The following is a 17,319-nucleotide window of genomic DNA, read 5'->3' as shown; positions in this document are numbered from 1 at the left end:
GTTAGGAAGGGACCTGAGTGAATTCATGAAGTCATGCTTTCAGCTGTGCTCATCAACAGACCTTCACTAAGCACCAGAGAATTTAACACACAAATTATAGCTGAAGCTCTAATTCATAGCTTTTAAGAAAATCAATATTTTCCAACCTTTTTTTTGTCCAAATCATCAGGCTTCCAGCTAGGTTCTGCCATTTTCTCAAGCCAGTGAACAATCAATATAAAGTAACATCATTTAAACTGAAGTTTTAAGAGCACTGTTATTAGGAGTGTGTTTGTGCCATGGGCTGCAGAGTGCTTTGCACATCATATTAAAAGAGCCCAGCTGATTTACAAAATTTTCTAGTCAGTTTCAGCTGCCATACCTTCCCACTCAATAGTTAAAATCACATATCTAAGGAACTAGGAATCTCTGCCTTCTTTGAGCAAGAAGAAAGAAATTCAAGAGAGTTAATAAAATCTGACTCGGTACTTTCCATTTTTTGTGCTCTCCTCACCCTCTTCCAAAGGATCACACACTTCTTTAGGCAGAAGAAAAATAGAATAAATCAAGGTAGTAGAAGTTTAAATATTTTAAGTAGTCTTTTGTCATATTTAAACATCTAGAATTCACAGTCTTATTGCTCAGTATTTGGTATTTTTAAAATGGCATTCATGTGTCTGTTTTAAATAACCTTTCTTGTTTTCAGTGAAGCTCTAATTGTACCTGTAAAAAGTAAAGTAGCACTTGCTGTACTTGTGCCTGGTGTCCCTGGAGACCTAATACATACTGTGAAATACAATGATTAGATCAAGAAATGTTATTCATCCTCTTTTCATGTGAAATGTGTTCTTTAAATTACAAAAAAAAAAAAAAAAAAAAAAAGGAAGTGGCACAAAGCAAGTCCAGGAGTCCAGGCTAGCTGCATAGCTGCAGGACAGATTGGCACTGCTGGAGGAATTGCTTGTCAGTAGGATACAGAGGAATTAATTGTAAAGGAACTGCATGCAGAATCTGCCCTTCTGCATTTTCGATTTTGTAGATAAAATTGATATTTTATGGCATTTCAAGTGCTTCTAGGGTAGTAGCCGTTTGTCATGATCATCAAATAATGAAAATATTTTATAAATTTGGCTCTACTATGAGGCAACTAATTTCCTACGATTTGATCTGCTATGCACAAAATCTGATTTTTGCCACAATGGCAGGAATGGCTTTAATAGGCCAGATTGACAAAAATGACAAAATAAGAAATAGTTATCCTCCAGGTATTATCTGTGTTTGTACTATTTTGATTTCTTGGACAATAATGACAAGGAGAGCTGATGTGCTGGAGTCCAGCAAGTGAGGTTTGCTTGCAGAAACTAAGACACGTGGTTGATCTACCCTGCTCAAGCCTTGCCCACCTCTCTGTGCTCACATACATGATGCTGAAGATCTCGGTCTTGGCATCTGATTCTCCCTAAGCTTAGCTGCTATAAATCACAGAGGAGCTGTGATTTTTTTGCAGCTCCTACTTAAGCACACTATTTTCTCTTCCTCCCCTCAGAGAGCTGACATCGGGATCTCTGCCCTCACCATCACCCCCGACAGGGAGAACGTGGTGGACTTCACAACGCGCTACATGGACTACTCGGTGGGCGTGCTGCTGCGCAAGGCAGAGAAGACAGTGGACATGTTTGCCTGCCTGGCCCCCTTTGACCTCTCCCTGTGGGCCTGCATTGCTGGCACAGTGCTCCTAGTTGGGCTCCTGGTCTACCTCTTGAACTGGCTCAACCCCCCGCGCCTTCAGATGGGATCCATGACATCCACAACTCTCTACAACTCCATGTGGTTTGTCTATGGATCCTTTGTGCAACAAGGTAAGAGACAGAGGGAGGCTCTGCCTCCAACAGAAAACCTACTTATCCTCCCCATTGCTGTAGAGACCCTCCCCTCCCCTGCCTCCCACAGCCCACAAGGAACTGGGAGCACTGGAAAGCCTTGTGCTAGAAGATTTCCTAGATATTTAGCTGCCCTATGTGGGAGCCCTGAGAATTTCGGAGTACTACATGTTAGCTTGTGATTTGTTGTTTTGTTATGACAGAAAGGTGATTTTTCTCTGAGTAAAAAAAAACTATTTTTCATCAGTTGCTGGAAAATTATTCAACATGAGCAAGTGCTATGTTCTTACTCAATCAGACAGAGAATGCTGGGATTTGGATTTTGAACTAAGTTTAGACCAGTCAGCAGTGCTAAACAATCTTACTGTGTCTGATATTCTTTCCTCCCTCTTCTGATTTATTTCACTTTTCCTATCTAATGTTTAGATTCAAGCTTCTCTGGCTTACCTGATAGCTTTCCCAATCCCATCTAGCATCTGGTGTGGCTCAGGCTGGTCCCCAGGTCTGCTTATATTCCCAAGTCCTTCACAGTGTTGCTCTTCTGGAAGAGTTTTAACCATGCATCCTGAAGACATCAGGGACTGCAGATCTTGGTTGGGTATATACTGCTTAGAATTCTGGTCTACAAGCTGAGGTTGTAATGCAAAGTGAAATAACAAAACACATCTTAATATAAGAACAAAGGGGGTTTAGATAATAACACTCGACAACAAAACAGAATGAACACCTTCTTGCTTGTCCATGTAATTGTTCCTCAGTCACTGCTGATACTACAGGTTCACCTATTTTAATTTCACAGAGCATCTGCTCTCCAAAGAACCATGGCCCAAACAGCCCCAAACTCGCAGAGGGTTCTTTGTATTTTTAACCTGCATTTGGATGGAACACTATAGGTAAAGGTGTAATATTTATGTAAAACTGGCAACGTGTGATTTAGCATTACATTATTCTCTTTTCAAAACAATCGGATGACATCCATAAAAGCTAGAAGTATCTATGAAAATCAAGTATGAAGCTCCTAGAATGGAAAAAAAAAAAAGCTAAAATAATGTCACTGTCCAAAACAAGAAGAAAAGCTTAAGCTGAGACTTTCCTTGAGAGGGGTAATTTTAAACACATAAGCATAGAGACATTGCTTTTAAAATTATCATTTTCATTGAGCAGTGATAGTCAGTGAGGAGAACTGAATAGATAGTTTCAGGGTTTTTGTGATTTTTTTTTTTAAATAAATAAAACCAAAGTTATTTATTAAAGTTATTTATCTCAGAGTAGATGAGACCTATGGAAGTTTTTTGAGTGTATGTGAATGGGTTTATAAAGCTCTCTTTCTGTTGAAAATATCCCTAGTGTAAGTGTTTAGCAAATCCAACTCTGAGAGAGCAGTTGGTCTGCTACAGAGTGAGACTCATTACATCTGTCTTCCTCTTAGGTTAGAGCTTGTGAATGAGTTTCTTTACTACACACATTTGAGCCATTCCACACAGGTTTATTAGCCTGAGTATCCCTCCTGTACTCCCAACAGGAGTCCCTAAAAGCTTTTTAGGAGACTGCCCAGCTAAGGTTCAGAGGAGGCACAAGTGGTTTTATACACCTCAGCCTGAACAATTGTTACCTGAATTTTTTGCCTCATGTTTATCCAAGGAAGCCTATGTTGCCTAGTTTTCTGAAATTTCCTAACTCATAGGTCCAGTATAGTAACCCACAAGGGAACCCTTGGACAGATGCTCAGTTAGCTTAAAAAGAAAAGGATTTTTTGACCAATCAATGAAAATGAATGCTTAAGGAGGGCTTAGAGAGAAATCTTGAATTCAGCATGAAATTGATGATGAAGTTAGACCTAAAGAAGGGGGACCAGGTGGAAACAGTAGCATAATTCAATAGGGAGAAAGAAAGAAAAAAAAAGAATTTATTTGAGCAGATCTGCATCCGCTCCCTGTGGTAAGAGGTGTTGCACATGAGGTGCAACTCAGTAAAACCTGCTGGTGGTACAAAGCATCCAAAGCTGTAGACGTGTATCTATAGGTTTTTCTCTCCCTCAAACAACAAGCAGAACTGTCCCAAAATAGCTAGAAGAAAAAACAAAATACGTTGAGAAGAATTTATACCAAAATACATTTACTTACACTTATCTATACCAAAATGCACTTGCTGACTGATAAAAACATAAAGACTCAGAAGAATTCAGAAATTTAAGAGATCCATTTATAATGCCAGCCTGTATTTCACATTCAATTTGAATATAACAAAACCTATGTTAGCTGAAGTGTTATTGTTTACTAATCCTTGTGAATACAGCCATATGAAAATAATTTTCATTGACAGGGTAACTGGCTATTGTGGTGATTTTGCCTCTCTTTTCATTCATTATCTCTTCATTCAGCTTTTATTTGTTTTGGAATAGTAAATCTGTTGCTATTAATTATGATTGGCAAATCTTAAGCGTAGCAGCATGGGGCATTTCAAATACTGTCACGTTCACTTAAGAAATCTTTCAGCAGCGATTTAAAGCGTGACAAGGTACTCATTTCTGTTATGAAAACATTGAGCCAAAGATGCTTTTATGCCCTGTGCTGACATAAACAAAGCAGCTTAAACCAAAGATTGTGTGTGCTTTGATAGTTCTGGATTCTTTTTTTGGGGCTAACAAGTGATTTGTGTGATTTTGGATCATCTTCTCTTTCTTTCCTCTAGACAGAGGAAAAATTTGCAAGCATGCAGACTGGCTTCAGACCTGCCATGGTTCTGAAGAGAGCCCTCTGCTGCAAAAATACAACTCATTCTTTAAGGAAATTCATTACCTATTATGATTGAAACAAAGAGCTCATTCCTTCTGAAATAGTTAAAAACTTGGCAGATTTCAGCAAGTAGCTTTAGTTCACTGTGTCCCTTTTTATTTTTGTTCAGTCTTGACTCTGATGTCTCGTTCAAATGCTATTAAAAAAGTTTCGACCTTTTTCAATTCTTGAAACACCAAAGAAAAATACTGTGTCACTGTCTATAGGCAAAAGTCAACACAGATCAATCCAATGGTTTTTAAGGCAGATCTATAATTACTGTCATACTCAGTTACAAAATTTAAATATTTTTAGTTGCTTCCATAAAGGCAGACTGAAATTTAATGTGACTGCTACTTGTATCACTTAAAGTTAGGTCTTGAACTTGGCTTTCACTTTCTTACCTCCATATTTCAGTGACCACTCTAGGCACCATTTTGAGACTGGTAATATGGAGATATATTTTAAGTTTCCTTTTTTATTTGACATTCATTCATTATTGAGATCAGCCAAAATAGTTGACATAATTTTTTTAAGATATATGAGGATAAAGCTGCAATATAATTCAATTAATATAAAAGTGTATAAAATGCAAAGGGAGTTTTTTATTCTGTGCTCAAGCACTTCATTATAAAAATAAAAAAAAAAAAGAGCAGGCAGTGCACTGACATGCTTTGGCTTCCTACCCAATATACCCACTGAATTTGCAATATATTCTGACTACTTAAAGATTTTTAGGTGATCTTAGACATGCTGCTGTGGGTTATATTAAAAGCAAATGCTTCTGACTCTGAAGTCAAAACTCAGGCATGAGTAATTAAGATAATATCTGTTGTCTCTGAGTTGTCTATTCATCTAAAGATGAAGAAAACTCATCGATTCAGACTGTGGAGGATTGCAGTTGTGTTGAAGTTTAGTGTCATGGCTTCTGAATTTGTATTTTTCCTTTTGCTCATCCTAGAAAACTAAGTGGCTAAAGCTCCTCATTTTGCTTATTTTGAATATTATCTTTCACAATTGGACAGAAATCTGGCTCTAGTGAGCCCTGCTTTGGGACAAGGGACAAGAAAAGGACAAGGTCCCTTTCTGCTTCAGAGAGTCTGAGTGATATATGAATAATGATATATTTTGTAGACTTTGTTCAGCTTTTGTGCTACTCTATACAACCTTCTCTTTAGCCAAGATATTGTTGCTACTCGCTCAAATTTTGCCCTTATTAAAATATGCCAGTATAGGGAGCCTGCTATATGAATTCTCAGAGAATAAATTTGGGGGTTGTAAAAACTAAAACTAAAAACTAAAATCTTCATCAAGATCAGCTGAATCAAGTTGCTATGTCTGATTGCTTTTCTACTTGCTGAGAGCCTAGTTTAATCTCCTGAAGGTTTTCTATTAGCTTCCTATTAGGGGCTTTTGTTACAAAATGCTCTAGGGAGCACTCTGCTCTCACCAGTACTGGAGAAAATCAATGATTTAAGAAACAAAAGTTCATGATCTAGAGTTACTGCCAACCCTTTCTGTATAATAAAATTTTTTGAGGCAAGTAAAATGCTGCATAGTATTTTACCAAGGACTTGTAGAAGACTGTTTTTGGGGATTGTGTTTTGAAGGCAGCCTCTCAAATTTTGCTTCAGAATTCAGTGGTGAGATAACTTAGTATAATAGATTTCAATGGAATGTTGAAAAAATAATGAAGTTAGAGAAAACGACAATGTTTAGTATTTGATATGAAAGATGCTATAAAATACATACTTTCTATCTTATCACACTTTGCTCATTTTGCTTTGAATTTTTATGTGAGAGAAAGTATTTCTGGATTGGCCTGGCAGGATTTTAGATTATGCAGGTAAAGATGCAAGGCTCTGTTTTGTTTGGGTTTGGGTTTTTTTTGGTGTAATAGAAAATATCTTTTAAATGGCTGAATCATTCAAGATTTAATCACTTCTTAGTGATTGCAACAAAACAAACATTCATTATAGTTTTATAAATAGAATTTGACCATAGGATAATGAGCGCTTGAAGTATTAGCTGCAAAAATATAATTTTCTTCAGAGATCTTAATACACTTGCTTAACCTAGAAAAGTTATGAAATGGATGCTGTTAAAGCACCACTGGTGGGCCATTTTTTTATCCCCTTATATTTGTTTAAAGTGCTGGTCACAACTGGAGGTTTTGATTGGTCATCAGTGGTGTCAGTAATGGCCAATTATGCTGATAATACCTGGTAAATGAGCAAATCTTACTGTTTGCCTTGAGTAAATTACATTTCATAGGAGCAATAAAACAGCCTCCAAGCTTTGGCACTTCAAAGTCATTATAATACTTCTCAGATGGTTAAAGCTGCTCGGAATTCTTAGTCTTCTTCCTTGTATTACCACCCAAGGTGTGATATAATCCTCCTGAAACGCACTGCCTGGAGTCTGCTGTTGCTTAATAAATTACTCCATCTTGCTTATCTCACTCTTGGCATATCCCTATCAGCAGGAAACCATTATGCTGTAGCAACATCCTTTCTTAGTGACATTTTCTCTTAATTAACAGTACAACAATCAAATATTTAATATTCAGAGGAAGACTCTTCTGGAAAAATTCTGTTAGAAATTAATTATATCTTCACATGTGATATTTCCTGATGAAATCTGATTTATTGGTGTGGGGGGGAGGGTATGTTTAGAAATACAAAAAAGATCCAGTATAAAGTAAAAGGCTTTAGGACTGGGACCTAGTTCCTAATTTGGTTTCTGCACTTGATTTGCTGGCTGACCACAGAAACATTATTTAAAGTCTTAGATATCAGCCCTTAGTTTTAAAATGGAGATGTTACCCATCTTCCTTCATAAAAACATGTTTTATACCTTCTGATAAAAGGCAAAACTTAAATACCAGTCTCATTAATTAACAATTTTAATTGCTCTTCAAACTGATGCCAGTCTTGACATATTCATGTAGCAAGGGGAACAGACTTGCTGAGCCTGAAATGCACAGCACTGAGCTGGGAAAATGAAAAGTCAGATACCAAATATGCTAGGAAACAAACTACATACACCAGCAGATTTATTTGTGGCATGATAGTTCCACCTTAAAGTATGACCTCCCCCAAATCCTCATGTCATTTGGATTAAATCTGGGCTAGTGCATCAGTAAGTGTATTTATCTTCATAAAGCCACCTCTCTGAAATGGGGCTGCAGCCCTGTGGTACCCAAGCTCCTTTTGCATGTCTCAGTGGTTTGGCCAGCCCTCTTGACAGCACCCAAAAATGAGTACATTTTGGCAATTGTGTCCCGTGTCTCAAATGTATTTGAAAACCACAAATGGTCACTGGAACTGACAGTATCTACTGAGAGCTGTTGTCATGTATGCAGTACTCTTTTGTAAGCCTTGGATGTAGCTTTGTGTCCTTTCAGAGGTTTATTTGATAGCCTTTTTTTGAAACTGTAGCTCCATGGAGTAACCATGCTCCAAGTAAAATGTTCAGTAGTGTGGGCATTTGTTTGCAGCACTGTGATATCACTAGTGTGAAACCACCAGGGGATATGCTAGGATTTTCCCCTAATTTGAAGTTAAGATTCAGGCAGTTCTCAGAGGCATCTTAAATACTGCATTTCTACATGTTCTCTGCACATAGTTCCTTGAGTAAGAGCACTGGGTACATGAGCCAGTCTACTTAGAGATTTTGTGTCTGATACACTGTCTGTGAGGAGATGGAGAATAAATGGCAGTGTGAAAGCCCAAAAACTAACTTAAAACTGCCTAAGGCTAGCTCTGATTGACTGTGAGAAGGTAATGTCTTTCTGGCTGTAGTGTAAACCCTGATCAAGACCAAGCGAGGCAAAAGGAAAGTAGAATTGGATGTCATGACATCTGTCCATCATTCTTTTTCTTTCAAAAACATCCTAAGGTGAATGTTTTACTCAGAACTGTGTCTTTATTTGTTGTAATTTCTAATGTGACTACATGCTGTAATTGAGTAAAGAATTAATAAATTAGATTCAGATTAGGTAACCAGTTTTGACTTTTCAGGGTTCACCTGCGTATAATATACATTTAATTGAGGAAACAAGGAGAAACCATTTAGGAACTGAATGTTCCTTGTGTGGAGGAACCCCCATTTTTTATCTTCAAATATGTTTAGGAGCTGAAGAGGTAAGTCTTACTTGTCCTGCTACTTGATATTCCTGCTCAGGAGTTTACAGATAAATTGGCAATTTCAGCTGTTTAAAGTAGGGAGGAAGTAAGAAATGAGTTTTAGCTTTATTAAAAATACTCCCCCTCTGCTTGGGATGCCAGCAGTCTCATCTGCAAACTGATCAGCCTTTTTCAGCTGAGGACATCCAAGGCACCAGACAAACATGGGTGTTAGAGGGAACCCACAGTAGTTTTCTGTTGCTTTTCTGCTTTGTGAGGAGTCCCTCCTCTGCAACAGCTGTGCCATTCTGCATCCACCCATGCAGAGCCACTTCACAGCATCAACTGGTGGGTAGGTGCCAGGGAAATTGCCTGAAAGTTGTAAAGACAGGAGAACCAGAGGTTTTTAAGCTGCTGGCAGAAAGTCTCCCTTCTTCAGCAGATGAGGGTTTCTTTCCTCAGACCTCTTGTAATATTGAAGTGTTTATAAAAGGAGTAGACCAAAATTAATATATAAAGGAAACAAAAAATGCTATCAAATTATTTTTTAAACTGACCTTTTCCTTTCCCTGATTGTTGAGGGGAAGGAGGCGTCTCAGCATATATAGTAGAATGAGGGCTGTCAGGGGGCTTTGTTTGTATTTTTTTAAATCTAGTCAGCTTCCCAGCATGCAAATTAAGGGGATTACCTTCATTATAGCAGCATTCTGTTGTAGGAATCTCCTGCTGCTTAATTTTTATCCTTCCACTGGCAGTAGAGGAGGGAAAGATCTTAAAGTAGAAGTTCACCTCTTCAGTGTTTTTGAAGTTAGTGGGTTGGGACTGGGTTAAAAATACCATTACCTCACCTATCAGGCAAAAGGGAGATGAAGGAACATGGGTGGTTTTGACTGAAGTCTTGTCTTGCCCCACACTAGGACAGAATAAATGTAGAGATGAAGGGGAAAGAAAATCATCTGCAAACAGGCTGTGAAGGAGCAGTGATAATAAATCTGTTGAGTGGGGTGTTCGTTGTTCATGCCCAGATATACTTGCTAATAGAACATTTCTAGCCATAAGCATGTACCTCATTCTTACAATGGCTTCTTTTATTTCTATATCCCCAAAGAGGAAAATCCTCACTATCCTGTAAAGTCACCTTTGAAGTCCCTTTTTACTTCTGAAAAACATGAATTGTGATCTTAAGCAGGGTGATAGCTGATTTGCCGTGAAAACCAGGTTATTCCTCTTTCAAACATAAGCATTCATATTAGTGATTTTCATCAATAAATGTCATTATAGCATTTTTCTGTGTGAAACTTAAAAGAATGAGAATTTCATTCTGTCCTCTATTCACTGTCATAATACTACATTAGGTCATCTGAGTTTTAGAGATCACTTTGATAACAACATTGCAGGATGTATCTGAAGTGGAATTTTAGTCTAAATTTTAAAACTTGCTATTTAGGAACATAATCAGTGCTCCTGCACTGGTGATGATTGAATTCTATAAGGTTAGGAGTTCATTGGAGAGAGGCATTCTGAAATTTAAAGGATAACTAGAATTAGTGACAGGAAAACTGAGCTAAGGTATCTGAGATGCCTGTGATTCACTTGCCTCTGAAGTAGTCAGGGGCCACTCTGTACTGATGGATGCTTGGAAAACTTGGAAGAACAGATTTATACAACAGATCATAATTCTTTAAAAATTCAAGCAAAACCATATTTTGTGGTGTGTAATCCTTTTTTTACATTCCCTTCATCCCCTAAATCTTGAGTCACAGAATCATGTAGAGGTAAAAGGATTATGGGGAAAACTGCTTGTCAAAAGATGTGAGGGCTGTACTGGAATGTTTGTCCTTATGGTCACACCACATTGTTTTGTGCTTTGCTTAGTTCACAGTTGCTCAGTTTCAGCCAAAGGGAACTCTCTCCCTCATTTTCATAATGCCCTGTCTGACAGGCTCTTTGCTAAAGCCACACTTTAATACCTCATTAATTACATTGTTCAGCTTAATGTTAATTTTACATACAGATGGTCTGTTTTCAGTCCATTGTGCACAGTTCTTGCTGCTGTCCCTGAAGGTGCTACATACAACCCTGTCAGCAGTGCAGGAAGACTACACTAAGCAAACTGTATGTGACAGTAACACACACATCATCTCCTCAGCCACTTATGAATATGTACCAGAGATTATAATTGTGGCTGATTGCTTGAGGCTTCACAGTGTTTGAATCCAGCCATTAGTAAGTGAGAGATTTGGTCTCAGCATCTCTTGAAATCTGATCTAAACATTGCCAGTGTGCAAGGTTATTTGTTAAGATCCAGTGCCAATATCCTCTAAAATAATAGCAAGCATATATCACTTTGATGCCTTCCCAGTGGCTGCAAATAGTGCCTTTACACCGGCATGCAATCAAGTGCCATCTTAAAAGCTCAAATCTCATCACAGGGCTCCTGAGGAGCATCCCCAGAGGCTCCTTGTGTTTCTTAAAAATGCCCATTGAGCTCTAATTTGTGTTCTTCTCTGTGTGTGTATATTAGTAATTATATTTTGTAGAATTATTGACCTATATTTTGAAAGTGGCAACAAAGAATTATCTGATCAGAGTTTTGTTTGTTTGTTTGTTTTCTGGTTGTTTTGTTTTGTTTTGCAAAGAGCTGTTGGTAAAATTGCTAGGCTTATTGCACAGTTATTTATGATTATGTAATTGAATGGTCCTATATTTGGTAACCCCAAAATTAAATTTGAAACCCTGATAAGTCTTCTAATAAGCCAATGCATTTCAACAGTATTTTTACAGTATATTTTGGCCAACTGATTCATGAGAGGTGGACAGCAAGCCTCAGTTCCAATGTGGTCACAGTTACAGGTATCAAAAGATACACTTTCAAATATCAAGACTTGTAGTATAAGACTAGTACTAATTAATCTAAGGGCTCCCAGTAACTTCACCAAATATTAGTGGATGCCTCCATTTTCATTTTAGTTGCAGTCATTGCTCCTCTTTTGTGGTGGCAGCAGAGGAGAAAAACAAAATATACTTTGTGATATATTTTCCAGAACTTTTAGAAGCACTGTAAAGGCTACTCATGTCCTCTCTGATAATGTTGCACAAGTCAATACAATGTATTGGCACTATATTAATGCAAACTAATGTTTGCTATTTTTTCTTTTATCTCTTGTGAACTTTGATTTGCAGGCGAAAATATATTTTGTTATTTCTACAGAAAAACAGAAAGTGACCAGTGCAAAATTGTTAATATCTGAAATAAGTCATTAAGCTTGTGGGTCTAGACCTAAAATCCAGGAATTGATTCCTATAGTTCTTGAAGATTGATCCTGTAAATACTACATAATAGGAATGAAAATCTGATTAATGTGTGTAATTAAAGCATCACAGACACCAGGAGAAACTAGAGCACAGCCATTTGCTAAATGGTGATACAATGGTTTCCCTTCCCAACTTTTGCATTATTGCCACCATTTCAGCAAGATGGGTGGAAAGAAACTATTTATTGTTGTGAAGGGAATTATAAATATACTATTCCTAATATGTTATGCTAACATCACTTTAATCAGGTAATTATTAAAGGACTGTTTGGCCTTTAAGGACATTGATTTAATGGGAATTAATTTAATGATTGAACACTATTTGTGTAACATTATCATTGCTAGTGATGCAGAAAATTGGAATCTCAGCTCAGCTGAAAAGAGTTTAGACTTTTTATTATCACATTGGATAATATTCTACTCGAATGTAGTTATTAGACCCTTTTTATACTTTCAGTATATATTTAAATGTTTGGGGTTTAGCTAAAAATTTATGAATAGAAAAAGTAAGTTTAAAATTTTGTCATTGTACTGCTCTCCTTTTTGATAGAGGCTTGAATTTCTGTTTAAAATAGCCTTTCAGAAAGTCCATTCAATTTTGGGTTTGGCTTGCTATTGCTTCTCCCATAAAACAAATTTTCTCTGTTTTCATTCTATGCTTTCTCTCTGCAAACCTGATGATACTTTTTAGGAGGAATAGAGTTTGGTTTATGGAAAAGTTTTGTAATTTTAAAGACACAGTAGCTTTTAAAAGTAGCAGCAGAGCACAGTTCTATCTAGGTTGTTCTGAAGTTGAATCCTGCACTGTCTAGTCACAGCTTAGTGGAAATGGTGAGCATTATAAAAGGAGTGTGATCAGCACCTGAGGCTTTAGACAGAGCTAAAGCTGACCTTTGTAGTTACAGCTCCCACTTAGCTAAAGGTATGTTGTCTCTGGATGCCCTCCTTGGTTTGCCCTTAGGGACACTATTGTCGCAAATTATTTTTCATCTTCCTAGTGCCTCTAACTACTGTTGTGTATTAATTATACTCAGGGAGAAAAGGGGAGCATATAGTGAAGTGGTGCATCTGACAGGCTGCTGCAAATAGATTAATTTTCAAACAAAATTGTACTCAAGGGTGTCTGACAGTTCCTGCAGTATCTTGGCAGAATTTTCCAAGGGAGCCTGGTGGCCAAATGATTAGCCCTCTGTTACTAGAATGAAGCTTTTACAGTAGACACAGCAAGTTAGGCAGGCAGGTATTTGAAGACTGATGGAAAAGTAATTTGGTAATAGACATAGCAGGGACTTACAAACACAGTAGGTTGCTAATCCAGTGTTGAGCAATGCTGTAGTAGCCTGAAATGCTTTGTACTGGGTAGCACTGACCCTTTCCTTGATGCTGGAGGAATTTCTAGCTTCAGAGAGGATATTTTCAAAGAATATGACTAAATAACCTGTATTTTAAGCAAAATAATTTATGAGCAAGCATTTCACCAACTTTTTGGATATTTCCATTTGTCCATCAGGTCATATGTCAAGGCCCTCTGACCAGATTTAGAGATGGGTTCTCTGGGCTGTAACTTGATGAGGGCTTTTGTGGCACTGCCACTGGTCCTTGATTAGTCCCAGCATTTGAAATCTCAGCATAGGTAATCTTTTCCTATTAATGAGAAAACAGAGCTGAGCAATGAGCCTTAGTGTGTGAGTCAGGTGCCAAAGGCACATCCAAACAGCTACACAGCAGTAGCAAATGGAGGATTTTCAGAGGGAGTTTTCAAGATATGAGATGTGGCTTGGAGGTGATTGCTGGCCAGCAGTAACAGAGGGTGACAAGGTAGCACGGTAATCTCTTTTTCAGATTGGAACTACCTGGTGCCTGGCCTCGTCGGCAGGAGTTTGGGGAAAGCCTACATCTGCCTCCACAAAGTTGTGCATACACTGTCAGGTTAGCTGGCTTCCAGAGCTGCTGATAAGGATCTTTACATGTATAAGATGCAGCTTCTGAAACTCCTTCACAGATTTCAGATAACTAGGAGTGATTTGAAATAAGCCTGAAGGAGAGGAATGATGGTTTCAGATTTTCTCCCTGTCACATAAAGGGGAGAAATAAATGAGGGGAGCTTTCTTTTGTGCATCATTGCTTCCCTTCTGGGAGTGCAATGAGGACAGTGCTTCCCACCCAGCTGAAAGAAAACAATCTTCCAGCAGAAATATAATGGGATTAGTCAGGGGATCATTACACTAACAACAACAAATGGCAAGAGTCAGTGATTGTTTAGTTCAGAAATAAGACATTAAGGGGCAAAAAATTAATCAGAGCACCAAAGAACAAAGTGAAGTCATTCTTTAATTGCCTACAGAGCAGCAGGAGAAATCTGAATAATAAACAAGAACAGTTAGAAATACAGAGTTGATCTTCATGGCGTTTCTGAAATCTGGTAGGAACACTTGGAAATATTGAAAGCCAGATGGACAAGGTGGGTAAAAGGGGAAGAAGGTGTCACTATGTCAGAATGGATTAGGTATTTCAGAGGTTGAAAATTTGGAAAGAACTGATCTTGGTCTTTTTTGTGTGGCTGTCTGCTAATGGCTGGGGCACAAAATGAGATGGGAGAGTTTCTGCTGCAGGCCACCAAATCACACTGGAGTGGAGCTCCTGTAGAGCATCTCTGTGATGCATAAGGGAAAATATGATGTAAAAGGGACAGGCAGGCTGAGAGGTGTGTTTCAAGCCTCCAGCTGGCCATGCTAAAGTATCTAGAATACACAGGTAGAGCATATTGAAAGGAAAAGGAACACAAAGTGTTCAATGCTACACACTTCAGAAAAAAAATGACCTGGGGAGAAAGTGTACCCAGAGGTGAGGCAGAGCTGAGAACAACAGGAAGGAGGGAGCTGAAAACTTTATTAGGAGATAGAGAAACCTTAATTTTATTGGTGCATTAGGTGAAGGTAATACTATTCAAAATAATTATGACAGAAAGGCAATAAATATTTCTCTTCTGTGCTTGTGAAAAAAAAAGCTAATTAAATACTTTCTGTGTAGTGAAATTTAAATGGCAGTACTACCATAATTCAGTTTAAAAACAGCAAATTCAAACAAATTTCACCCAAGCAGTTATGAGAGTTTGCTGTGTAGCTTCCAAGATTTCTGTTTGCTGACTTGAGTCTTAGAACATTGGGCAGGTCTTAGAAAGATGACCAAAAGAACTTATTGTAAACCTAAAGGCCAAATTGAACCTTCAATTCAAGTTTTTCTTCAATCTTAATATCTGGATGTAACAAGATCAAAGACTTAACAATTTCAAAATTTTAACAATTTCAAAAGATATAACCATTAAAAAAGACTACACATTACTTTTACTATTTTATTATAAAAAAAGAAAGCTTTATCTTTGGGATCTGATGAAAACTTTTATAATTGCTTTGGTAAATAAAAAGAAAGTTGGATCCCTTCCAATCCTACTATTTCCAAGGAACTCAAAGAACAGTTCCTAATATATTTGGAGTATTTTCACAGCATAGTAATAATACATAGATGCACTGCTCTTTCTCTGAAGAAATGTTTCATGTGTCAAGCAAACTATTTGAATGTCTCTTTTTATATATAATTTTTTTGTTTTTAAATCACTACATTTTAATACAAGCCAAATGCTACAGGAGGAACAGGTGGTGTGGTGAGTAAAAACTATAGCTGGTTCTCAAACTTCTCCACACCTTGTAAGGTCTGGCTGCCAGCCCTGCCTCATGATCAGTTCCTTCTCCTCTCTTAAACCCCTGCAATCTGCCAAGGTGTGCAAGGATTGAAAGTTCAGCCACTGATTTACAAGCTTATTTGGAAGGCATAACCAATCCAAAGAGTTGCGTTCTCCTGTGGAATCATTCGCCGTGCCTGCTGTGGTCAGTGAGTGTCAACTTCAGCACAAAATGGAATATTACAAGCTCAGGTTATGGCATGCCAGCTTAAATGTTATGGATGAATACAAGTAAAGTTCAAGGAAGAATGGAAAAGGATAGATTAAATAAATGAAAATAAGGGAAGAAAAATTCATGATGAGAAATTTCCCGACAACTTCCAAGCTGCATTTACTTCACAGCTGGTAGAAATAAGTATAGGCTTCATTGACTGTAAAATATTTTTTGTCCTATACTGAATTGAATATTTCCAATTGAAAGTAGGTGAGATTTTATATTATCAGGAAAGTTTTTAGCAGAACAATAGCAATATCTAATGCTCTGAAAGATTCTGCCTTTGAAGAGTTCTGCTTTGCAGTTTTGCAAAGATCACAGAGCTCAGTCAAACTTTAGGTTTTGTTTCTTGCGGCAATAAAAAGCAGAAATATAAAATACCTTTTCCTCTTTGTTAACACAAACTACTTCCCTTACAAGCACTATTAATGTCTCTTTCACAAAGAAAACAGAAGACATTGATCTAAACTGTTTGCAACAGGCACCTCTGTTTCTCTAATCTGCACCTTTTTATTTATGGAAATTGCAGATGCACAGTATAATTTATGTGACTGTTCTAACAGGCTAAAGGCTAAATTGCAGACAGCTCCCAAGCCCTTTGTGCTTTTTTACCAAAGGCCAATAATTCACTGAATGTGGACAGAATTTTTGTAGGAAAAAACAGAATCAAAATCTGTCCCCAGATAACCCACCCTATTATCTCTTCACCTTTTTTTTCCAAGCACAGTTGAGATTCTTGGTTTTAATTTTGATAACATTACAGTTCCTCAACAAAGCAGTCACAATTAACATATTTTTCATGGTTCTTTAAATTATCTGGAAAACTCCTTACACAGAAGCTCAGCTCACTGCAGTTTTTCTTCAGGCAACCAATTGACAAATCCTGAGAACAAGATGTCTGGAAAAAGTGCCTATGCATTTTGAATTCTTCAAATTTAATCCAGAATTATAAAATAGCAAGATTTTACCAGGCTGTGATCCTGAATTTCCCTATTTTGCCCATTTGTCCTGTGTTTTCATTCCTTCTTCTTGCCTGTAATCCTCTCTTGTGATTTTTGACATGAAACCTTGAAACTGAATATTAATGAGGGAAAATAATTTTTTTAAGTAAAAATGTGTATGGTAATTGTGTAGTTTAGCATTTTGTCTTCTAAGTTGAGTGTTACCCTAGTATTTAAGTTTGTCATAATTATGCATTCTATTGTTTACATTATCAAGACAATGCATTCTTTTTCCTGACTTTTGTTTAGCTTGAAGCACTTGGAAAGAAACGGGAATAAACAGAAATTTAT

At 37.4% G+C, this 17,319-nt stretch overlaps 1 protein-coding gene across 6 annotated transcripts in view; it reads left to right on the top strand.

Moving 5' to 3' along the window:
• GRID2 (glutamate ionotropic receptor delta type subunit 2) overlaps positions 1 to 17,319 on the top strand; it is a 679,709-nt gene that overhangs the window by 556,858 nt on the left and 105,532 nt on the right. For all 6 annotated transcript variants that reach the window (XR_004148251.3, XM_021550296.4, XM_021550297.4 and 3 more), the window contains one exon: positions 1,526 to 1,838. Coding sequence is in view for 5 of the 6 variants with exons in the window: in XM_021550296.4 (XP_021405971.3) it covers positions 1,526 to 1,838 (313 nt within the window). In the remaining variant the exon portion in view is untranslated. The remainder of the gene's footprint in view (positions 1 to 1,525; positions 1,839 to 17,319) is intronic.

The sequence above is a fragment of the Lonchura striata genome, chromosome 4 (genome assembly GCF_050655825.1).
Source record: "Lonchura striata isolate lonStrDom1 chromosome 4, ASM5065582v1, whole genome shotgun sequence".
NCBI lineage: Eukaryota > Metazoa > Chordata > Aves > Passeriformes > Estrildidae > Lonchura > Lonchura striata.
This window is presented reverse-complemented; position numbering and strand designations above follow the sequence as displayed.